At 37.3% G+C, this 22153-nt stretch overlaps 4 protein-coding genes and 1 non-coding gene across 9 annotated transcripts; all 5 read left to right on the top strand.

The window, feature by feature from the left end:
* Nucleotides 1-1356: 1356 nt before the first annotated feature.
* On the top strand, nucleotides 1357-12003 carry LOC18008073 (sister chromatid cohesion protein PDS5 homolog A). Of its 2 annotated transcripts, none has more exons than XM_024154896.1 (32): nucleotides 1357-1571; nucleotides 2061-2294; nucleotides 2418-2599; nucleotides 2703-2889; nucleotides 2973-3194; nucleotides 3362-3578; nucleotides 3679-3824; nucleotides 3923-4080; nucleotides 4170-4319; nucleotides 4390-4438; nucleotides 4536-4724; nucleotides 5021-5200; nucleotides 5447-5586; nucleotides 6350-6476; nucleotides 6668-6805; nucleotides 6907-6975; nucleotides 7332-7468; nucleotides 7643-7760; nucleotides 8177-8311; nucleotides 8403-8596; nucleotides 8673-8790; nucleotides 8874-9017; nucleotides 9097-9183; nucleotides 9298-9690; nucleotides 9768-9835; nucleotides 9912-9963; nucleotides 10412-10498; nucleotides 10615-10658; nucleotides 10762-10865; nucleotides 11126-11169; nucleotides 11302-11844; nucleotides 11947-12003. In XM_024154896.1, the coding sequence occupies exons 1-31, from the start codon at nucleotides 1476-1478 to the stop codon at nucleotides 11335-11337; spliced, it is 4245 nt and encodes a 1414-aa protein (XP_024010664.1). In that variant the 5' UTR covers nucleotides 1357-1475; the 3' UTR covers nucleotides 11338-11844; nucleotides 11947-12003. The 2 variants fall into 2 exon arrangements, with proteins under 2 accessions (XP_024010664.1, XP_024010688.1); XM_024154920.1 differs by having other exon boundaries at nucleotides 9307-9690.
* LOC18008044 (long chain acyl-CoA synthetase 9, chloroplastic) lies at nucleotides 11948-15991 on the top strand. Of its 2 annotated transcripts, none has more exons than XM_006390014.2 (12): nucleotides 11948-12105; nucleotides 12448-12947; nucleotides 13035-13115; nucleotides 13368-13622; nucleotides 13783-13914; nucleotides 14008-14181; nucleotides 14338-14567; nucleotides 14654-14771; nucleotides 14919-15050; nucleotides 15138-15272; nucleotides 15367-15573; nucleotides 15657-15991. In XM_006390014.2, exons 2-12 carry the CDS (start codon nucleotides 12498-12500, stop codon nucleotides 15822-15824), a joined length of 2082 nt encoding a protein of 693 aa, XP_006390076.1. In that variant the 5' UTR covers nucleotides 11948-12105; nucleotides 12448-12497; the 3' UTR covers nucleotides 15825-15991. The 2 variants fall into 2 exon arrangements, with proteins under 2 accessions (XP_006390076.1, XP_006390075.1); XM_006390013.2 differs by having other exon boundaries at nucleotides 11950-12105; nucleotides 12435-12947.
* Nucleotides 15992-17213: 1222 nt separating this feature from the next.
* On the top strand, nucleotides 17214-20640 carry LOC18008046 (filament-like plant protein 1). Of its 3 annotated transcripts, XM_024153254.1 has the most exons (5): nucleotides 17214-17351; nucleotides 18017-18144; nucleotides 18243-18441; nucleotides 18528-20020; nucleotides 20116-20640. In XM_024153254.1, the coding sequence occupies exons 2-5, from the start codon at nucleotides 18055-18057 to the stop codon at nucleotides 20497-20499; spliced, it is 2166 nt and encodes a 721-aa protein (XP_024009022.1). In that variant the 5' UTR covers nucleotides 17214-17351; nucleotides 18017-18054; the 3' UTR covers nucleotides 20500-20640. The 3 variants fall into 3 exon arrangements, with proteins under 3 accessions (XP_024009022.1, XP_024009026.1, XP_024009017.1); XM_024153258.1 differs by lacking the exon at nucleotides 17214-17351 and having other exon boundaries at nucleotides 17890-18144; nucleotides 18528-20039; nucleotides 20116-20629; XM_024153249.1 differs by lacking the exon at nucleotides 17214-17351 and having other exon boundaries at nucleotides 17891-18144.
* Nucleotides 20641-20835: 195 nt separating this feature from the next.
* TRNAQ-UUG lies at nucleotides 20836-20907 on the top strand. The gene has a single exon. It is a non-coding gene; the product is annotated as a tRNA-Gln (tRNA).
* Nucleotides 20908-21192: 285 nt separating this feature from the next.
* LOC18009280 (acetyltransferase At1g77540) lies at nucleotides 21193-21859 on the top strand. The gene is made up of 2 exons (XM_006390017.2): nucleotides 21193-21535; nucleotides 21643-21859. Exons 1-2 carry the CDS (start codon nucleotides 21260-21262, stop codon nucleotides 21715-21717), a joined length of 351 nt encoding a protein of 116 aa, XP_006390079.1. The 5' UTR covers nucleotides 21193-21259; the 3' UTR covers nucleotides 21718-21859.
* Nucleotides 21860-22153: the final 294 nt, after the last annotated feature.

Here is a 22153-nt window from a genome sequence, read left to right on the forward strand (position 1 = left end):
AGACAGGGTATATACATATATATATATATATATTAAAATAAGAACTTCAACAAAAGTGAAAGATTCAATTTCTTGAATGAAGTAGGCAGCAAGTTTTGGTGTCCCTTTTGCATAGTGTAAGCAATGAATACTAATTGTGAATTAACTACATGTGTGAAATGCAAGGCAAGTACTAGTTTTCAAGCTAAAATATCAGAACTTTAGCGGTCGCCTATAACTAAGTGAAAATCATTTTTCCTATCAAACTTTAGGCGGTCGATAAACATAAAAGGTTAGCCAAAAAAAGAAAGATAAGTATAATATAGTGAAGACGCTGCTTGCGTGTCGAAATGCATAATAGTATTAGCTAGGGTCTGTATGAACAAGAGAAGCTGAGGATATTGGGTCTTGATTTGATTTTGTTTTCTTTCCTCGAGGTCTTGGTTACTCGTAAAATCATAAACAGAAGGAAAAAAATCATTATTCAAATGTTAATTATGAATTCATTTTCATATTTGCTCTCCATAGCGACCAAAGTCATTTTCCCACATTACTAATTTACTCATTGATTACACATAAACCAACCTTTCACAAACAAACAAATGAGGAAACCCACTTGAGAAATAGGGGAAGAAACCTACAAAAGTCAAAAAAGCATCTATTTAGAGAAACTTGTCGTCTTAATTATCAACCACCATTATTGTTATTCCTTATGCGGGTTTCAATTATTGAACATTGATCCAGAAGTTACAAACCCAAAAATGAGATGAAGGCAGAAAATGATTAAATGATTATTATGGCAGAGACTAGTGTGTGTTGCCACTAAGTGTGTATGGTTGTATCATGCACATGGGTGGTATTTGTCCCTTTTGCTTACTACAACACCAGTTAATGAGTAGAATCTGATCTACAACACCAACCAATAATAATAACTATATGATATGAACAAATCATAATTACCTATTCTAAATGTTTTAAAAATTGGGAGACGCTGACCAAGTAAGCAATTTTACCATTTTTTACATTTTTATACTTCAAAAACTTTAAAATTTGTTCTCTAAATTAAAAAAGTAAGAATTACCTTTCCTATATGCAAATGTTGACTTCGAAAAAAAAAGAAGCGAACGTTTCCTCTTCGTTACATATAATTGAGGCTTTTGAGGGATTTTTAAGTGGGCCTCGTAGGCCCATTTTGATAATCCTTTTTCTAATGAGCCCAGTAAGTTGTCACCATTCTCAGTAGAATCTCCAATGGGGGCAGTGACGACACGCAGAGATTTTTACTACTAAAAGGAAAATAAAAAAAAAGAGGGAAAAAGGGTCCCTCCCGCCCAAAAGCTCCCTCCCCTCCTTCCTTGCTCCGCAGACACACCGTTGTATTCAGATTCGCTCTTTCTTCAGTTCAGTGAGGAGGAGTAGTATCTAGGGTTTTTTTTTTCTTCTTCTTTTCCGTTTCGTCTCCATTTTGATTTTGGTTTCAACTAGCGGTGTACGGAATGGAGAAAAATCCGACGCAGATTGTTTCCGAACTGGGTTCTCGATTGCTTCAGTTATCTCGCCCGAACAAGGGTTCTCTGGTGAAATCACTACGGGTAATTTTTCTAAAGCTGATTCTGATGAGATGACTAGTTTCCAACATGCAAATAAGAACTGGGTTTGTTTTGATTTACTAGATTTTGATCATTTTGGGTTTGATTTCTCCACTGTTGAAACCTTGTTCTTACTCCTAAATAGCTCGATTCCTCGGGAATCGACTTGAATTTGAGTGGGTTTGTGACTGGGTGCGATGGGAATCTAACTTGCGAGGATTTCTTTATACCTATTTCAGTGTGCCTTGGCTCTCAAGGGTTTTGTGGTAACTGCATCTCTCGCTTTGCACATTTGAAACCGATTTTGGGGGTTTTTTTGTTTGTTTTTGTTTTTTCGTTGATCTACCTGTAAGCTAAGATCTGACGGTGATATGATATATCTATATTCTAATCAGATCCGAAATAGTCTATTGGGACGATTTAGCTTCATGGCCACTTTAGATCATGTTATTGTGCAAGAGTTTGCTTACACCTATTTCTGTAACTCTGCAGGAAGCTGCTACTACCCTGTCACAAATCGAGCAGCCTTTAGTCACCGAAATTGTGAATAAGAAAAAAGCTCTGAAACTGCTCGAAGCTGAGCTAAGACCTCTGAAGAATTCCATTTTAAAGCATGACCTCCTTAAAAATCGTGATAATGACGTGAGTCTTTTAGTCACTGTTTGTGTCAGCGAGATTTTTCGGATTCTGGCACCTGAGCCACCTTTTGAAGACAAGTATCTCAGGGTATGAAGATTCTTCAAATCCACCCCAATAAACATATTTCTTGTTATTTTTTTCTCCACATTGGATCCTCATCTATGGATATGGTTAATGTTTGAGCAGACACTTACGTATTCACAATTTCAGGATATTTTCAACCTCTTTCTTGCTGAGTTTTCTGAGCTATCTGATACTGTAAGCCCTTATTTCTCAAGAAGGGCGAAAATCTTGGAGACGGTTTCTCGATGTAAATGTTGTCTGCTAATGCTGGACGTGGACTGCCATGATTTAATTCACGAGATGTTTAACATGTTTTTCTCTGTTGCAAGGTAAGAGTTGAAAAGATTTATTTCGTACTTTCACGGCTACTCTGATATTTTCTTGGTAATAATGAACTGTATTAAAATGGCTGTTTTTCCATTTGCTTTACAGAGAGCACCATCAACAAAATTTAATTCAGCAGAAAAGTTCTAAAATGCAGCAGCGAAAGGCTACCACGCAGCAATCACAACAAAGTTTATTTAATGACATTTCAACTATAATGAATGATATCCTGAAAGAAGAGGCAAGTTCGTCGCTTGTCGATGTTATTCTGGAAAATCTTGTGAAGGAGGGACAGGTATGAATGTACGGAGTTTAAGTCTCCATTGATTATGATTTTCAAAATTATCAGATGATTATTTTACTCTTGTTTGCTTACAGGATGCAACTCCTGGTGCTAATAACCTTGCCAGTTCTCTCATTAAAAGCTGTACCGACACGCTTGAACCGTTCATTTGTAGCTTTCTAACATCCTGTTTTATGGAGAAAGATTCCATCCAGAGCAATCTCAAAGATTCTTATCATGAGATCATATTTATGGTCTCCTTAAATGCTCCCCAGATACTGCTAGCAGTTATCCCGAACTTGACCCAAGAACTACTGGTATTTACTATACACTTGCTTTTAAATAAACATATGATCTAACTTTTCTATGAAATTGGTTAAATTGTGTTATTTAGGAAGGTATATACTGCTTTGTTTTAAATTAGTTTTTATGTTCCTGTTTGGTTTTTTGGCTATTCACCTGGGCTGCTATTTTCTCTGTGCAGACAGATCAGGTCGATGTGCGAATAAAAGCCCTTAACTTAGCTGGAAGGATTTTTGCACAGCCTAAGCACTGTCACGGAGAGATATATCAAGATCTTTTTGCGGAGTTCTTGAGACGATTCTCAGATAAATCTGCAGAAGTCAGAATGGCTGCATTGAAATGTGGCAAACAGTGTTACGTGGCGAATCCCTCTGGAAATAAAGCATCTGGAGTTCTCAGTAATATTCATAAAATGCTTTCCCTTTTTGCTTTGGTTCTTCCTCTCTGCTTATCTTCTAATAATCCCTGGTGTCCTTTATTGGCTTTTCTATGTCTCAGCTGCCATCCAAGAACGCCTATTAGATTTTGATGATAGGGTTAGAACACAGGCTTTGGTTGTTGCTTGTGATATCATGAAGTTTAATATGAAGTATGTTCCTTTGAATCTGATTTCTGAAGCCAGTGAGAGACTTCGGGATAAGAAGGTACTCTACTTTTCAGTATATGAGGCGTTACTAAGGGGGCTATTCTTTTTCCAGATTACTCACCACCTTATTTCTTATTGTGTTTTTTTTTGAAAAAGATATCCGTTAGGAAGAAGGCTCTGCAGAAGCTGACAGAAGTATATCAAGATTATTGTGACAAGTGTTCAGAAGGATACATGACAATAAATGATCAGTTTGAGCAAATCTTATGCAAAATCTTGCTGCTTTGCTGCGATAAAGATTGTAAAGAATTATGGTAGCATAATTTACTAACTATTGTTGAATTGTTTTAAAGAAAAAAAATATATTTTTTGACAAACTAATATAGTTCTATGAATCCCGTAGGTCCCAAAATATGGAACTTGTGCTCTCCGATGATCTCTTTCCTCGCCATCTTCCAGTTGATGAGAGGATGCGGCACTGGGTCCAATGTTTTGCCGTCATGACCCATATTCACTTGAAGTCACTCAATTCAATATTATCTCAGAAAAGAAGGTATTCATTAGAGTTCACCATCTAATATAGGTTTAAAGGCTTTCTTATTATTCACTCAGTATGTTTTCAGGTTGCAAAATGAATTGCGGCATTGCCTGACCCTGTGGCGGGAAGCTAAGGTCTACATTTTTCTCTTAAGTTTTGGTGCTCATAGATCCTGAGGGCTTCTGGGTTTGCATTACTAATTTTAATAATTTGATCTGATGCTTGCTTTAGGATCACAATATAGAAGCAGTGCAAAGAAAACTGAAGAGCTATTTTGCAAAGCTTTCTACTTGCTTTCCAGATGCCTCCAAGGCAGAAGAGTTCTTTCAAAAATTAGACCAAATGAGAGACACGACAATTTTTGATGCCTTAACTCTACTGCTGGATGAACTGACATCCACAAAAGCCCAGATTATCAGAGTAAGTCCAAAATTTTCTGAGCATCAGATAGATTATTTACTAATGTGTAATTTATGCTCAATGTCTTCACAATTCATAAGGTTTTTACTTTTGCTCTGATATCATTAGTATTCTACTCTTTTCTATTCTTGAAAAATTCTATGATGCATTATTTTAGTATTATCAGCAAGCGTATTTACTGGAATTGCATTGGTATTCAGAATGAAGAAAATAAATTGACCTTTTAATGTGCATAGTGCATTTATCTACATATGTGAGCATTTTTCTCATTGTTTTTCTTTACTTATTGTTTTCAGGAGAAGTTTCTCGAGACGATTGGTGCTAAACATCATCTTTTCGACTTCCTGCGCATACTTTCTACAAAATGTTCGCCTAATATATTTAGCTCAGAACATGTCCAGTATCTTCTGAATCAGCTTTGTAGCAACACCTCTGTTAACACGCAGTTGAAGGCCCCTTCCATCAAACTTCTTCTGGTAAGAACAAATGTTGGGAAATATGCTGACATTCTCTAATTGTTATCCTTATATTTAAATTTTTCCTTGTTTCCAATTGATATTTGTACTTTGTTCATTTTAGGTGTTCCATTGTTAACTTTTAATGTTCCATGAAAATCTTAACTTGTCTTTTAGATATATCGGCGTTCGTAAGTATACATTAGTATAATGCTTACATCGACTTCGAATATGAGAATGAGACAGAGTTACTGATTTCTAAATTAGGTTATCCTCAACATGTTCCCTTCTTACCTGAGAGGTTCAGAGAAACAGTTTCTGAAGCTGCTAAAGGAGAATGTTTCAGTTGGTGACGAGCTAACTGAAGCTTTATCAAAGGCAGCTCCTTATATTTCTGTCAACTTCGGGTAAATCTCTCCACCACTATTTGGCTTGCAATGGATATAGGTTAAGTTATCATTATTATATGTAGCGATCCTGTATATTACTGTGGTCTAGTAGTCAGAGTACAATCTGGAATGCTAGAGCTACTTATGATATCTTATGAAAATGTTCATCCAGTTGGAGTACATATATAGAATCTTAGTGTTGGTAGAGAAATCTGTTAGTATGGCATTTTCTACTGAGTTTGTTTTCGTACCTAGACACAAAGTAAATAAAACTATTTTCAAAGCTAATTGATTAGCCAATTGTTTGATCAAATCAAAGTATTTCCTGTCTGTCTCTGTATTTTACAGAGTCTACTCTCTGAAATCCGGTCCTGGAGTGCCAAGTTTACAGACAATACCGTTCCATTTACCTCCACACTGCAAATTTGTTGTGCTGATATATAATATAAACTCAGCAAGCTGTTAGGCTTAATAGTTCTGCCTGTTGTTTACTGAAAGTGTACTCCTCCCATAACTGATCGAAAGTCTGTGATGGAAAAATAATTAAAAGATATTATTGTTCGAGAAGATACACTAAACATTCTTATTACAAACTTTTAGGTATAGTCACGTTATATAGTCTATTTTTAAACAGTATTTATATTTTATTAGATGCTTTTAAGTTCGTCTTAGATATTTTTTCTTCTTAAATATGGCTTATGTAAGTTAACCTAGACAACTAATATTCTTTTATGAATTAGTTAGATCTGGACTACTTTAGACATTAGTTTGCCTTTTGCAGTGACTATTACCCTGCTCTGGAGAAGGTGTGTCTGGAGGGTACTCGCTCTCAAGCAAAATATGCTGTGTCTGCCATTGCTTCATTGGCTGGATCATCTGACAAATTTGTCTTTTCCGAGTTATGCGAGGTTATTTTTTCCGCAACCTGAATGTGTGTTTATTTTTTATACTCCACACTTACGTGTTCACTTATGGATTTCCTAGATTGAAGGCTTCGATATATTTCACCTTCACCGTACACCCTTTTTATTAGTGATAGTTTTCCTTTTTAGAGAAAGTTGAGTGTTGCCATTGATTGTTTTGCTTTCCTCTTACTCAGATGCTCATAGATTCTTTGCTGGGTGGACGGAACATTCCAACAACTTTGCAATCTTTGGCGTGTGTTGGGCAATATTCTGTTTTGGCATTTGACAGTATATATGAAGATATCAGTAGATACGTATACCAGGATTTTCAAGTAAGTGACAAGAGGTGCTATTCTTGGAAAGTGCTATGGAGATATCCAGCTAGTTCATTGTTTTCTTATATTTTCCTAATTGTTGATGGTAATATTTATAGGCGGAACCATCTGAAAATCAGCCTCCCTGTGACCAGTCTTCTGGTTGTTGTAACTCGTGCAAGCTTAAGGCAAGTATTAGATAAATAAACACTTTTGCTTTCCGTGTATTAGTGTCTGAGAAAGTTTAGGTCTTTAACATGTAATTACAAAGTTTGCAAGCGAGCCGGCTTCTGCTCAACATGTTCCAGTTATATGAGTACTTTGGACGAAGTTCAGCATTTTCATAGATTAATGCCGAATTTTTAGGAAAACTGCTGCCGCATAAAGCATTAAGTGTGAATCACATTATCGTTAAGAATGATTCCTTTGGTAGTTAGACAAGGATTAAAGTGTGAGACTTAAGATTTTAAGATGTTTGATTTACGATAAGTGCAACGAAGTTCTCAAATATACATCATCAGTTTTGACATGTTATCTTTGGCAGATATATGGCCTCAAAACACTTGTGAAAAGTTTCTTGCCTCGTCATGGTCGTGGTCAAGTCGTAAGAAAAATCGATGACTTGTTAAACATTTTGAAGAAAACACTAAAATCACGAGGATTAGATGGCATCAGATCATGGTATGTTCTTTTGGGTTGTTATGCAAATCAACCATGTCATACCGGCTCTTAACACGAAGCAGCATTTTTTCATGAGTTTTCACAATTCCATTGTCAGTGTTCTCTTGGTCCATTCCTGATCCTTGTTGACTTCTCATATGATCTAAGGTGCTTACCTGCTCTTGAAATTTCTAGCGATGACACAGGGGCTAATGTTAGATTGGCTGCTGCGAAAGCTGTTCTATTGCTTTCAAGGAAATGGGACCATCATATTTCTCCTGAAATTTTTCGTCTTACCATCTTGATGGGAACGGTAAAGTAACTTCCATCTTGACCAACAACCAAACAGTTTTTAAAAGATTCTTGAATATTATGTTAACTGCTTTTTTTTTCAAGTATTTTTTTGTTAAAGTGATGGCAAGTCATGAGTCCACTGTTACAGCGGCCACGTACTGCATCCTGCATTTTATAACTTATGAGAGTATCTATCCTTGCATATACGAAATATCCATAAGTTTCTCTAATAGAATTGCCGTGGGTTTATGGTAATATATTCCTGAAGAAAGAAATGTTTTTAGTAGTGTTAACCATGTAATGGCAGTGAAGGCTTTTAATTGGTTCTTTTGGTCTCTTGTACAGGATATTTTGTGATTACAAATTTGGATTCATTTGGTGAATTTATGGTGCACTTAATTGTCTTTCTGACCGTTTATCTTTGTCTTCTACCAGGACTCCAACGCCTTTATTACCAGGACTTTTCTCACCAAATTACACAAGCTGCTGACGGAAAATATGATACCCAGTAGATATGCATGTGCTTTTTCGTTTTCCTTGTCTGGTCCATGCAGAGATCTGCAAGATGATGTAACTATCTCATACTCACTCTAAGAAGGGAATATTTCGGTTGTTTTACCCTATAGGTTCTCTGAGAAATTTCTTGTGTCTTTTTGTTCAGTCACTTAGGTACATCAATGGATTCATCAGAAATGCTACAAGAGAAGCTCGGGCACATCGTGATTTAGATCAAGGGGAATCACTCACTGAAAGTCCAGCTTACATGATAGTGTTCCTGATCCATGTTCTTGCACATGACCCAGAGTTCCCTTCAGAAGACTGCAGGGATGAGCATGTCTATGCTCGGTTTTGTGGGTAATTGCTAAGTTCCTATTATTGTTGGTAATTCGTTTCTATTTGAATTTTTGTTCTTACTTCTTCCCTTTGGCAGCCCTCTGTTGTCGGTCTTACAGGTGCTACTTGGTAACAAGGAAACAGCCCCTTTCTTGTTTTGTATCTTCCGTGCAATTAAAAGAGCCGAGGATGCTGTTTATGCTTGTATAACTCCTGTAAGTGTGGCGTGATAGCACTGAATAACACAGATGCTCCTTTACCATTCTTAGGCCTAACAATATTTTGCTTTAAACTGCAGAGGCTGCATATTCTAGCTGATATTGGTTACGCAGCTGTCAACACATTAAAATGTATTGCCGTCACTTCCCCAGAAGCTCCACGGTCAATTTTACTACCATCGTCGTTGTACAAATTAAGCGTCACTAGCATGTCCGATAGCCAGGCAAGTCCTGCATTGCGTCAATATTGCTCCACTTGTGACATTAACTAACATTTTATGATTCTGGGAATGCACTTTGCAGAATAAGAAGAAGTCAAATACTCAAAATGCTTTGGAACAAAGTTTCACGGAAAGAGTGGTTCATATTTTCCAATCACAGATCTCCATGGTATATCCACGTTGCCACTTTTTACTGTCCTTTTACCAGTTTACTTGCTTATATTATGCTATGTAAGCTTTCCTTTTCCTGATCCTGTTTCTGCCAACTATAACTCTTTCCAAGCATGATCAGAGGTGTCAAGAAGATATCCCAGCAGTTGTTTTGGAGGATAGAGTTTTGCCTTCATTATTGCGCAATCAAATCGAAACCTCACTGACTGGTTCAACCGAAGCCAGCAAAAACAACACAAGGTGTAGCAGGAAGCGGGCTCATTTGGGATTGCCTGAAAAAAGTACTACATCCAGAGAGAAGAAGAATTCTTCTTCAAAAAAGTGTAAAACAGTAGAGGGCGCAGAACATATATCATGTAATTCCATATCTTTGAGAACAGTTGAGTCGGAAATTCCTATAAAGAAGCTAGAAAGACACAGTACTTGTTCAAAGGAGAGTGTTGGGGCAAGTGCTAGCAATAATGTTACATCTTCCAGTCACTCCGGGGTAGTATCTGCTATAAAGGTAAATGCATAAGTGTATGTTAGATCTTCATATATCTATCTTTATCCTCCTGTAATACCAGAAAATGATTGTCACAGGATATCAGCAACCATGGCGAAGCAATCATTGGACAGCGGATTAAATTACTCTCCCCTACTGATGGATGGTAGAAATTTTCTTATAGACAGACGACCAAATATATGCCGGAGTTTCTGTAATATTTTTTTTTCTTTTTTTACCAGTTTCTATCCGGGCACTGTCGAGAGGTTTAATTCTAAAAGCAACGCTCACAAGGTATGCCTGTGACTTCTGAGCCATGTTATTCTGTTTTTTTTTTTCTTTCGTTCATGACTGTTTATCCATTCGTCCCCATGGGTGTTGGCAGTAATTCAATACGAAATTTGTCAAATTCTATACTTAAATTAGTGCAGAATACTTCTTCGTTGTAGATCCATGGCATATGATCAGATGAAGGACAATATTTATTGTCTCATCATCGTATCTTCGTTTGTACTAATTTCGGAAGACATTACATTCTTGGAGATATTGAACATGCTTCCTTTGATTGAAATTTCAATAGTATGAAGGCATCATTAGTATTTTATTTTCAAACAATCTTCTGCTTTACTTATGAGCTGTCTATGCTGGAAGTTGGTCATATAAGATACATCTTTGCATGGCTTTTCCTATGACTTTTGCTTTTTCATTGAGTACTATAGCTTATGTTTTTGCTTTATTGCAGATTGCTTTTGATAATGGCGATGTTGAATTGGTTTGCTTGAACAGCGAGAGCTGGGAGACCCTGAGTCATGAATCCTTGGGGCAACAGGTAAATCGAATGTTTTATGTATAATTCATCATTCAAGTGCTAACATCTTGGAATCCAAAATGAACCTGAGACATGTACAATAGTGTAACATTTATGTTTGGCTTCCTGTTATTCAGGAATTATTGGGAAAGGAGACAGAATCTTTTGGTTCTCGGAATTGGTGAGTTACAATTAACCGACTTTCTTTGAACTGCTGCATCTCTGGTTGCTCTTTTCCCGTGTCATCTGTAATGATCCAGCGAGAGATACTTTGCTTTCTGCAGCGTCCCTGAAATTACTCATGCAAAGGCTAATAACGACCAAAAGAAGAAAACTACAACAAAGCAGCAGAAGAAAAAGATGCCTACTAAATTGATAACTCCAGCTGGTAAAGTGTTGCAAACCTCTCAAGTCCATCTGTTGGAAACATAAACATATGAGGTTTCCATTAACCATTAACCATGATCCATGAATGATTCGCATAGTCCTTTTTATTCTCATAAATGAATAACAATTTCAGATTTGCTCACATTTGGTTGGTTATTCATAATGTTCTTCTTGATTGCATTTGGATTTTGAAATCTAACGAAGACTCCCATGATTCATGATTTCATCAAACAACTCAATGAAAGGAAATTTTGATTTCAGGAGAAGCATCAGTTTCAGAAGTAACCAACACAAGTGACAACATTGTAAGCATCCTCCTCTATAGACAAAAATCTTGTTTTTTTTTTTTTTTTGTTTCATCTAATGTTAGTATGCCCAATGATCGTTAGAATGCTATTTTGCTTGATTGAAAGGTGAAGTTATTGCTTAATTTTCAGGTACTTAGAAGAAGTCGGAGACAGCGAACTTCTTGAGGAGCATGCTGCCCGAACAACGGAGTTGCTAAATATATATGTTTATAACCTCGTACAAAATAATTAACGAATCCTTGTCTAAATCTAAATTGTTAATGATCGAATTCATGCCAAAAAAGAAGAAGAAAAGGGTAAAAATATAGGACAGAAAAAGTCGTTTAAAGCTCTAAACTGTGTTTTAACATTGTTGGGTCTTCCCTTGTTCATTTTGGGTTCTCGATTTCATAATCAATCAGGTGAAGTCACTTTCAAACGTATCTAATTAAAACCCAAAATATACCCAATTTCACCAAACTTATTATTAATAATATTAATATTATTTTAGTTTGTTGTAAATGCAGTTTAAATTTGGTTGTGGAATTAGGTGCGAAAGGTATGAAAATCGACAATTAGAGCATTTTGTGGAATGAGATTTGGCGTAGCAACTGGAAGAAGTTATTTTGCATTGCATGGCCGTTTGTCAGATGGACCTAACTCACATCCTACGGCCCACATCACCCTCCACGTGTATGGACTTGTTATTTCCTCCTCAAACTCAAATCATTTCAAAACAAAAACCAAATTCTTATTTCTTTATTAATTGCTCGTTTCGTCTTTCCGCCCCCACAGTCCTCTCGACGTCTCCGCTAAAAGACCGTTATACCCTCGATCGCTGTTCTCCGTCTCTAAAATTGGAGCTTGCTTCCATCCCTGCTGCTTGTTTTTTAATTCCCGACGACGCTTTCGTCTTGCTTCTCTCCAATCCATTCATCTGCTTTCGATCACACGGTAATTCCCATTCTCTACTTCTTCTTCTTCCTCACAGTTCTGATTACATTATTCGAATGTTTCATGGAAGTCTTTTCGTCACTCTCTCCCTTTTTCTCTCTATGCGGCTTTGATTAGTTTGTTCTACTCTCGCTTTTCTCAGATCTTTCACTCCTTTTGTTCGCTGATCAAACGAAATGAATAATTCTTAGTTCACGAGAGTGTTCTGCTTAACCAATGTTATTTGTAGCTCTTCTCTGTATTATATATAACTATCCTCTGACGTGTTTGCCTTGTATTCAAGTTGGTTTTTCGCGAAATTGATTACATTAGTAATGAATGATGTTCAGCATTTGATTGCAGGAAGAGGTGTTCATTAGCTATTATATTCATATAGTGAAATCTTCTGGAAGATGGTTCCTTATGCTGCTGGTGTCATCGTGCCTTTAGCTTTGACGCTTTTGGTTCGGAATTCGAAGAAAGAAAAGAAAAGAGGTGTGATTGTTGATGATGTTGGTGGAGAACCAGGTCATGTCATTAGGAATCACAGGTTCACTGATCCTGTTAGTTCCCATTGGGATGACATCTCAACACTTCCAGAGCTCTTTGAGGTATCGTGTAAAGTTCATGCCGACAGGTTTTTCCTTGGAACCCGTAAGCTCATCTCAAGAGAGGTTGAGACTAGTGACGATGGAAAATCATTTGAGAAACTTCATTTGGGTGACTATGAATGGATGACGTTTGGGAAAACACTTGATGCTGTCTGTAATTTTGCTTCTGGTTTGGTTCATATTGGACACAAGTCGGAAGAACGTATCGCCATTTTTGCAGATACTCGAGAAGAGTGGTTTATTTCCCTACAGGTGCGTTTCCATTTTTTTTCCCTACTGTTTTCATTTGAATGCATTGCTGATTCAGCTGTGAAAATATGCTGTGATTCACTTTTGCAGGGTTGCTTCAGGCGCAACGTCACTGTGGTAACTATCTATTCATCTCTGGGAGAGGAAGCTCTTTGTCACTCGCTGAATGAGGTAGCGCCCTTGCTTCTCTTCTCTGTTTCATCTCTATTATGGTGGCCTATATCCATGCCATCACCTGTACCGCTTATATGTTCTAGTTAGTTATGGTGTTTTGTACACAGTACGGTATGATATTCCTATTGAATAGGGTGAATGGGCTTTTTGTTATCCTGTTATTAAGTATATATTTTATATTTTTGTATGCTTTCCTCTTCTTTTTTTGTGCTTTCATGTGTTCATGATTCCCTTTCTTTTACTCTCCAGACGGAGGTCACAACCGTCATTTGTGGTAACAAGGAACTCAAAAAGCTTATGGACATAAGCCAACAGCTTGAAACTGTGAAACGCGTCATTTGTATGGATGATGAGTTCCCATCTGATGCAAGCAGTAGTTGGAAGACGACTTCATTTGCTGATGTTCAGAAACTTGGCCGTGAAAATCCTGTCGACCCTAATTTTCCACTTTCAGCAGATGTTGCTGTCATCATGTACACCAGTGGAAGTACTGGACTTCCCAAGGTTAGAAGGTTTTCAAAACCAGTTTACACTTACCTTTATTGTTTCTGAAATTTAATACTTTTTTTTTATGGGTTTCGGAAAATGTCTTTATCAGTTAAGAATACTCGGTTGTGCATAAAATTTCTCATTCTGTGATTTTCCCACTTGCCAAATTGTATAGGGTGTTATGATGACACATGGCAATGTCCTAGCTACAGTCTCAGCAGTGATGACAATTGTTCCAGACCTCGGAAAGAGGGATATATACATGGCATATTTACCTTTGGCTCACATCCTTGAGTTAGCAGCTGAGGTATCTTAAGAAACTTTATTGCTCAATGCGTTTATTCAGCATTTCTGTGACTCTCAATGCGATTTTTAAACGGCCTGAATATCGTTGTTGTAGAGCGTAATGGCTACTATTGGGATTGCTATTGGATACGGGTCTCCTTTGACGCTCACTGATACTTCAAACAAGATAAAAAAGGGTACAAAAGGAGATGTAACAGCACTAAAGCCCACTATAATGACAGCTGTTCCAGCCATTCTTGACCGTGTCCGGGATGGTGTGCGCAAAAAGGTTTGTGCATGTTGAATACATATTGAAATTCTTTGGCTTGTTCAAGCAGTTGAGCTGTTGCTCTGCTAGTTTTTTTAATGATATCAGCCATCTCCCAGCAACCAAATTGTGCTAAACCTTATAATTGCAAGAGCACTGACAATTTCTGATCGTCAGGTCGATGCAAAGGGAGGATTTGCAAAGAAATTGTTTGACTTTGCATATGCTCGGAGATTATCTGCAATCAATGGAAGTTGGTTTGGAGCCTGGGGATTGGAAAAGCTCCTATGGGATCTGCTCGTGTTTGGTAAAATCCGTGCAGTCTTGGGAGGTCAAATCCGCTATCTGCTCTCTGGCGGTGCCCCTCTTTCTGGTGACACTCAGAGATTCATTAACATATGCGTTGGGTAAAAGCATCCCTCTTTCTGGTGACACTCAAGAGATTCATTAACATATACCATTTTCTCTGATCTAACTTTCTGAAATTCCACAGGGCTCCAATCGGTCAGGGATATGGACTAACAGAGACTTGTGCTGGTGGAACCTTCTCTGAGTTTGATGACACCTCGGTTGGCCGTGTGGGTGCTCCACTTCCTTGCTCCTTTGTAAAGGTAACCTCTTTACCTTATAGATCCTCTAGTTTTGTTTCATGTCTTACGCACACAGGTTGTTCATCTTAATGCTTTGTTAGCTATTTATGGTTTATTCAAATTGGATGTAGTAGTCTCTTATGGTCATATGCTTATATCTTATTTCAGCTAATAGACTGGCCGGAAGGTGGGTATCTAACCAGCGATAAGCCAATGCCCCGTGGTGAAATTGTAATTGGTGGCTCAAATATTACGCTTGGGTACTTCAAGAATGAAGAGAAAACTAGAGAAGTTTACAAGGTGGTAAATCATCATTATCGGGCTTCTGCAATGTTTTAGATTTGTTAATTTTTGCTCTAACCGTTCTATAAACATTAATGTTCAAAGGTTGATGAAAAGGGGATGAGGTGGTTCTACACAGGAGACATAGGACAATTTCACCCCGATGGTTGCCTCGAGATTATAGACCGAAAAAAGGATATCGTTAAACTTCAGCATGGAGAATATGTCTCCTTGGGCAAAGTATATTCTGAAACCAAAAAAATTCCTCTTGTTTTTACTCTTTTTTCACTCAGTTCTCCAGATAAGCTTATTAAGTAGAGTCGTGTCTTTGCAGGTAGAAGCTGCTCTCAGTATAAGTCCCTACGTTGAAAATATAATGGTTCATGCTGATCCATTTTACAGTTACTGTGTGGCTCTTGTGGTCGCGTCACAACAAACTCTTGAAGGGTGGGCATTAAAACAAGGAATAGACTCTGCCAACTTCGAAGAGCTGTGCGCGAAAGAACAAACAGTGAAAGAAGTTTATGCGTCTCTTGTCAATGTATGTTCATCATGAAAACGCATTCCCCAGTGATTTGAGTCCACCAAATCAGATCTCTATAATATATGTGCTGTGTTTTGTAGGCGGCTAAACAATCGCGATTGGAGAAGTTTGAAATACCAGCAAAGATCAAATTGTTGGGGTCTCCATGGACGCCAGAATCAGGCTTAGTCACAGCAGCTCTAAAGCTTAAAAGAGATGTAATCAAGAAGGAGTTCTCTGAAGATCTCACCAAGTTATATGCCTCCTAGATCTTCTTCTTCTATTCTTTTTGTTTTTTCTTCTTCCCAACGCATTCGAAATACATAAACAACAAACAAACAAAACTCAGTCTCCAAAAGTACACTGTACACAACGTGTGTGCCTTTCTCTTTGTTGTTTGCATTGCCTGGGAGATGAAAAAAAATAGTTGTGGCCACAAAACTTCATTAGGAGTCTCAACAATCTCTAGGCTTATAGCCCATACCACTTAATGGGTCTTTATCAAACTAAGGCAATTGTTGTCAAATCTTAATCCATCTGTCATGAAGCCAAGACTAACTGTATGAAACAGCGAAATTATAGTATTGTTCTTGATAAAACTATAGTTTTTAATTTGTTATCTCTAGTCTCGAGATAAACGACACTAAGTGGGACTAGTAAGTAGTAATGGTGATTTGGAGTGAATATAAAGCTATCTTACCAACTACTAACGATTAAGATTTAATAAACAGGAGAGTGGGAGTTAATAAAGCACTCGATGTTTAAATTAGTGTACACTGTAAGAATAAATAAAAGAAGTATATATAGATCGTAGAAAAGTAAGAAACTGGAAAGACAAAGGAATTTAAAGCAGAGTAAGAGGAGCAATATCCGCCGTCAGATAAATTGTGTATCTCACTGATTTGTCAGGGAATCCAATGGTCAGCGTCAGCTCTTAATCCCATGTACTTAACTTTTCCATTACAACCTTCCTTAAATTCAAAGCTGCTTTCTATGTTCGATAATTTTCTTAAAATAAATTTCAATAATACTTTTGCACACAAAAAATTTCAATAATACTTGATTAGTATTTTTCTAGCGTGAATTGAGTCAATTGTGGCGCAATATAGTTTTATTTTTGGGAAATTTTTGGATCTGCTTTTACAAAACTAGAGATCTTACTAATTTATTTAATTTTCAGTATCTTTTCCTCAATTCCAGTTTTTCTTTTCTTCCTATGTAACGGCCTTTTTTAGAAACGGGGAAAAAATGCAATGGAGACAAGAAATAATTAATGTATGTTTATTCACGGGCGGGAATTGTAAGCAAGTTTGGTTTTGAAACTCATATAGTGGAAGATCGAAAATTGAAGTACTTTTTTTCAACAATTCAAATTAAGTGTAGTTACTACTGTTTTTTTTATAGAAAATACGTTTCTTCATACATTAGTACATTTACATAAATAAAATATTATTCAAGATATAAAAAAAAATAAAAAAGCTGGAAAAGTTAGATTTTAATGTTTGAGTTCACAGCTCCACATACAGAGGATCACATGCCTTCTCTCTCTCTCTCTATCTTTTGAATTAAAGAAGGAATATGTTTTAAAAATTAGAAAACTTAAATTAGCAAAAAACAAAGATATAGAGCATTCTCTCTCTCTGCGCCTTGTCGCTGTTAAAAATCGTAATAGTGTTCCAGACAGTAGAAGAAAGCTTATTCTTCTTTTTTTTCTTTCTTAATCGCTGATTTTTGTTTCCATTGGGACGTTTTGGGATCTCAAAGTTCTTCAGACAGTCCCCAGGCTTCGGACAAAGGTAATTTTATTTCATGCTCGTTTGAGCTCTTGTAAGATTCTCTCTTCCACAGTATTATTTTTCGTATTTCATTGCTTCTTTAATTGCTTTTTGTTTCTGGAGAGGCCATTGTTTGGAAATGTCTTTAAAGAGCAACTTATTTTCTGGAGTTCCGAATCATCAAACGAAGATTTAGACTAATTTTATCAAAAAAGAAAAGATTGAGACGAATTAATACTGTTTCATTACTGTGTACTTCTTTGATGTGATGGCCTTGGATTTGAGTTTTCGGGAGATTTCAAATTAAGCAAATGGGTAAATATAATCGAAAATTTTCGATTTTGAATGTGGTTTGAAGCAAAAGGTTTCAAATTTAAATTTTAAATCTTCCAAATTGATAAGCTATGTAATTGTCTTGTAGCTTTCTCTGTTGTTAGTGGATATTTAATAGTATGAAACGGACATCTGGAACAAACAAAGGCACATTTGGTTTGATATAAGACAAAATGAGTTTCTTTTTAAGATAAATGATTGGGTTTACTCAAGATTTCTCTTCTCTTGCATGTTAGTTGGTTGGCTGAGCTTACTTCATCTCAAAGTCTGTTGCTTTTATTTTATTTTTAGGGGAGTTGAATTGGTTTCAACGTTTGGAAGAATCAAATTGTGTGTTTCTCTTCTCTCTTCAGATCCTGAGACTGTTATGTGCTGATTGATTACTGTTGCAATGGAGAAACGAAAGAGAGAGTCATCTGAGAGAAGCTTTGGTGAAACAGAGTCGGTGTCTTCACAATCTGAGAAGGATTCTGAAATTCAAGTAAGATAAAGAGCATAGCTGGTTTTCTTTTTTGAAATTTCATATTCTAGTGTCGTTTCTATCTAAAAGATCCTTATGATGCGTATTTTTTTCTCAAGCCTGAGAGCACAATAGAGTCTCATGATGATGGGAAACAATCAGTGGAGGAGGTTTCTTTGGAAGTAGAAACCGAAACTGAAGACTTGAAAGATAGCATGAGGACTTTAACAGAGAAACTTTCAGCTGCTCTTGCAAACGTGAGTGCTAAAGATGAACTAGTGAAGCAACATGTCAAAGTCGCTGAAGAAGCTGTTGCTGGTATCAGTCCTTTTCCATTTTCTGGATTTTTTTTTTGGTTATGATTCGGTGAATCTTCTTAGAGTGAAACATATGTTCTCTTGAAGGGTGGGAGAAAGCTGAGAATGAAGCGGTTGAGTTGAAGGAGAAGCTTGAAGCTGCCGATGATAAGAATAGAGTGTTGGAAGATAGAGTTAGCCATCTTGATGGAGCTCTCAAGGAGTGTGTTAGACAGTTAAGGCAAGCAAAAGATGAACAAGAGCAGCGAATTCAAGACGCTGTGACCGAGAGAACTCAAGAGCTGCAATCTTCTAAAACCAGCCTAGTGAACCAGATTCTTGAAGCTGCCACCAAATCCGAGGAGCTTAGCCAAATGGCAGAATCTGTGGCGAAGGAGAACGTGATGCTGAGACACGAGCTTCTTGCACGATGCGAAGAGCTAGAGATCAGAACGATTGAGAGAGATTTGAGCACGCAAGCAGCTGAAACTGCTAGTAAGCTGCAGTTAGATAGCATAAAGAAAGTGGCGAAACTCGAGGCTGAGTGTAGGAAGCTTCGGATGTTGGCTAAATCATCATCATCGTTTAATGATCATCGATCTACTGATAGTCATTCGGATGGAGGAGAAAGAATGGATGCGAGTTGCTCAGAGTCATGGACATCATCTACATTGATTGAAAAGAGAAGCCTTCAGGGAACTTCTTCTTCAATTGAAGTTGATCTCATGGGTGATTTTCTTGAGATGGAACGTCTTGTAGCTTTGCCCGAGACACCAGATGGAAATGGTAAGAGTGGACCTGAGTCTGTCACAGAAGAGAACTTGTTGGCTGCTGAAATAGAAGTATTGACTTGCCGGAATAAGGAACTTGAAGAGAAGTTGGGGAAGCTAGAAGCGGAGAGAGATGAGCTCGTTAAATGTGAGAGAGAAGTGGTGAGCACATTGAGATTTGAGCTCGAAGCTATCGTTTGTGATAAAGTGGAGCTAGAAAATAAGTTGGAGAAGTTAGAAGCAGAGAAAGATAGGCTCGAAAGCGAAGTGAAATGTAATAGAGAAGTGGAGAGCACATTGAGATTTGAACTTGAAGCTATAGTTTGTGATAAAGTGGAGCTAGAAAATAAGTTGGAGAAGTTAGAAGCAGAGAAAGATGAGCTCGAAAGCGAAGCTAAATGTAATAGAGAAGTGGAGAGCACATTGAGATTTGAGCTTGAAACTATAGTTGGTGATAAAGTGGAGCTGGAAAGTAAGTTGGAGAAGATGGAAGTTGAGAAAGCTGAGCTGCAGATATCTTTTGATATAATCAAAGATAAGTATAAAGAATCTCAAGTTTGTCTCCAAGACATTGAAACAAAGCTAGAAGAGATACAAAAGGAGATGAAACTGGCCAACGAACTAAAAACAGAAGTTGAATCTCAAATCAAATCCATGGAAGCAGAGGCACAGAGTAAATGTGCAAAGATCGAATCCTTGGAAGAAGAGGTGAGAAAGGAGAGGTTTGCTTTAGATGAGCTTAGAAGAAAATGTGAGGCTCTTGAAGAAGAAGTGTCTCTCCATCAAGAAAACGCAATCAAGAGAGAAAATATAGAACCAAAGATCAAACAGGTCTCTGTCCACAAGTCAGGTCTTAAGTAAACTTTTGCTCTGTGTTCCAAACTCAATCCTTTTTACTCACTAAACTCTTGATTATGCATTTTCAGGAAGACATGGTAACAGCTGCGGGGAAACTGGCGAATTGTCAGAAAACAATAGCTTCGTTGGGGAAACAGCTGCAATCTCTCGCAACGCTTGAAGATTTCTTGATCGATACAGCGAGAATTCCAGTGGCTACAAATGGTGTAAGCAGCAGTAACACAGAGAGTTGGAAAGTACACAAGAATGAAACTTTCATGGCGAGAAATCATCCCGAGTCCATCAAACCAGCTAAAGAAACATCTTTATCTTCATCTTCTTCTTCTTCTTCTTCTTCTGTTGGTGCTGCTTTGGCGCCAGTTTCATCAAATCGAGGGAGTTCAGAGAAGAATCGCAATGGATTTGCTAAAGTATTCACTCGAAGTAAAGACGGGATCCATCTAGCCATTTAGCATAGCTTTGGCTCTAGGCAGACACAATCTTCTGTTAGGTTGAAAGATCCTTTTAACGGTTATTAACACCTCTTTGTTCCTTTTCCAGATTTTGTATCCTAATCTATAATGTTATCTTTAGTGTATTCAAGGGATTTTCAATGCATGATGTTTCTTCTTCCTCTTCCGTTTTTGACAACATGAATGATCTTTCTAAAGATTTCAATTTTGTTTTAAGTAAGCTTTTATGTGATGTTCTGAGTCATAAGATGATCATAACAACGTTGATCATGAGGTTGGTTGGCAGTCAAAACGTCATCGTAGAAATACAATCAATGCAACAGAATAAGCATCTGTGGTTCTATGGTGTAGTGGTTAGCACTCTGGACTTTGAATCCAGCGACCTGGGTTCGACTCCCGGTAGGACCTCTTTTTGTCCATTTTTTATATTTATTCCATGATTTCTATTTTCTTGGCCTTTCCAAACCATTTATGGTTAGTTCGAACTATCTTAAGTGATAAAGAGTACGGGCCTTAATAAAATGTTAACGTTAAGTCTCTAACTAAAACATGTAGTCAACAAAAAGAATTATAGTTCAAAATCAAAACCCTTTGTTTTTTGACTATATTTAAGGGTTAAAGGCCTACTTGAAAGCCCATTAAATGAATCATTAAATATCAATAGTAAAGCCCATTAAAAGGCCCAAATATGATAATTGGAAGGATCAGATGAAGAAACTTTCCTTTTTGATTTCACATTTTACAAAAGTTTGGACAAATCATGACGACGAACACGGCGGCGACATCGGAGGCGAAGATGGCGGTTGAGCCACCGAAGATAGTGTGGAGCGAAGGGAAACGCCGGTTCGAGACGGAGGATCACGAAGCTTTCATCGAATACAAGACGAGAAACAACGGAAAAGTGATGGATCTGGTCCATACCTACGTTCCTTCCTCCAAACGAGGGTTAGGTTTAGCTTCGCATCTCTGCGTCGCCGCTTTCGAACACGCTTCCTCTCACTCCATCTCCGTCATCCCTTCCTGCTCCTACGTTTCCGTATGAAAATAATTTTTATAGTTGTAATCATATATATATATTCTGCTCTCGAAATTTCCTGGATTTGTTGAAAATTGAATCGGTGAGTTTTCATGTGATTTTGCCAGGATACGTTTCTTCCTCGAAACCCGTCATGGAAGCCTCTGGTTTATTCAGAGGATCATCTCAAGTCTAGCATCTGATGAAGAAGACTCGTTTTCTAATCATCTCTGATTGTAATCAAAGCAATGAATAATTTCTTAATCGAAATTTGGGTTTTTTTTATTTATTTATTTTGGCTTGTGCTTCTGCATATGACTAGAGATAAGAAAATGGCAAAGCACGCAATTAAAATAGTAAAAACCATATTTTACCTTTAATATGAGGATACAATACCTGAAAGTGATTAGGCCTAGTCTAACAAAACTTTCATGAGCCCAATTTCTTACTAAAACAATATAGAAACGTTTTAAGACAAGGAACAAAATTTCCCGACAGGAATTTAAGCATTTGAGACAATGTCTCAGTTACAAGCCTAATGTTTTCATACTTATCGGAATGATTAGACTCGGTTTTATTCTTTTGAAGAATATTTTACGATCACATTCCGTTTAATGCTAAACAATCACTATAAAACTA

This window comes from Eutrema salsugineum, unplaced genomic scaffold, assembly GCF_000478725.1.
Source record: "Eutrema salsugineum unplaced genomic scaffold, Eutsalg1_0 scaffold_9, whole genome shotgun sequence".
Lineage (NCBI taxonomy): Eukaryota > Viridiplantae > Streptophyta > Magnoliopsida > Brassicales > Brassicaceae > Eutrema > Eutrema salsugineum.

Excerpts from the sequence above, each read along its gene's own strand:
- LOC18008073 (XM_024154896.1), top strand. The coding sequence starts at position 1,476 with ATGGAGAAAAATCCGACGCAGATTGTTTCCGAACTGGGTTCTCGATTG. Across the intron at positions 2,890-2,972 it reads ATCTTGTGAAGGAGGGACAG|GATGCAACTCCTGGTGCTAA; the intron begins GTATGAATGTAC and ends GTTTGCTTACAG. Across the intron at positions 4,081-4,169 it reads AAAGATTGTAAAGAATTATG|GTCCCAAAATATGGAACTTG; the intron begins GTAGCATAATTT and ends TGAATCCCGTAG.
- LOC18008044 (XM_006390014.2), top strand. The coding sequence starts at position 12,498 with ATGGTTCCTTATGCTGCTGGTGTCATCGTGCCTTTAGCTTTGACGCTT. Across the intron at positions 13,623-13,782 it reads GAAGTACTGGACTTCCCAAG|GGTGTTATGATGACACATGG; the intron begins GTTAGAAGGTTT and ends CAAATTGTATAG. Across the intron at positions 15,051-15,137 it reads AAACTAGAGAAGTTTACAAG|GTTGATGAAAAGGGGATGAG; the intron begins GTGGTAAATCAT and ends TAATGTTCAAAG.
- LOC18008046 (XM_024153254.1), top strand. The coding sequence starts at position 18,055 with ATGGAGAAACGAAAGAGAGAGTCATCTGAGAGAAGCTTTGGTGAAACA. Across the intron at positions 18,145-18,242 it reads AGAAGGATTCTGAAATTCAA|CCTGAGAGCACAATAGAGTC; the intron begins GTAAGATAAAGA and ends TTTTTTCTCAAG. Across the intron at positions 18,442-18,527 it reads CGCTGAAGAAGCTGTTGCTG|GGTGGGAGAAAGCTGAGAAT; the intron begins GTATCAGTCCTT and ends GTTCTCTTGAAG.
- LOC18009280 (XM_006390017.2), top strand. The coding sequence starts at position 21,260 with ATGACGACGAACACGGCGGCGACATCGGAGGCGAAGATGGCGGTTGAG. Across the intron at positions 21,536-21,642 it reads CTTCCTGCTCCTACGTTTCC|GATACGTTTCTTCCTCGAAA; the intron begins GTATGAAAATAA and ends TGATTTTGCCAG.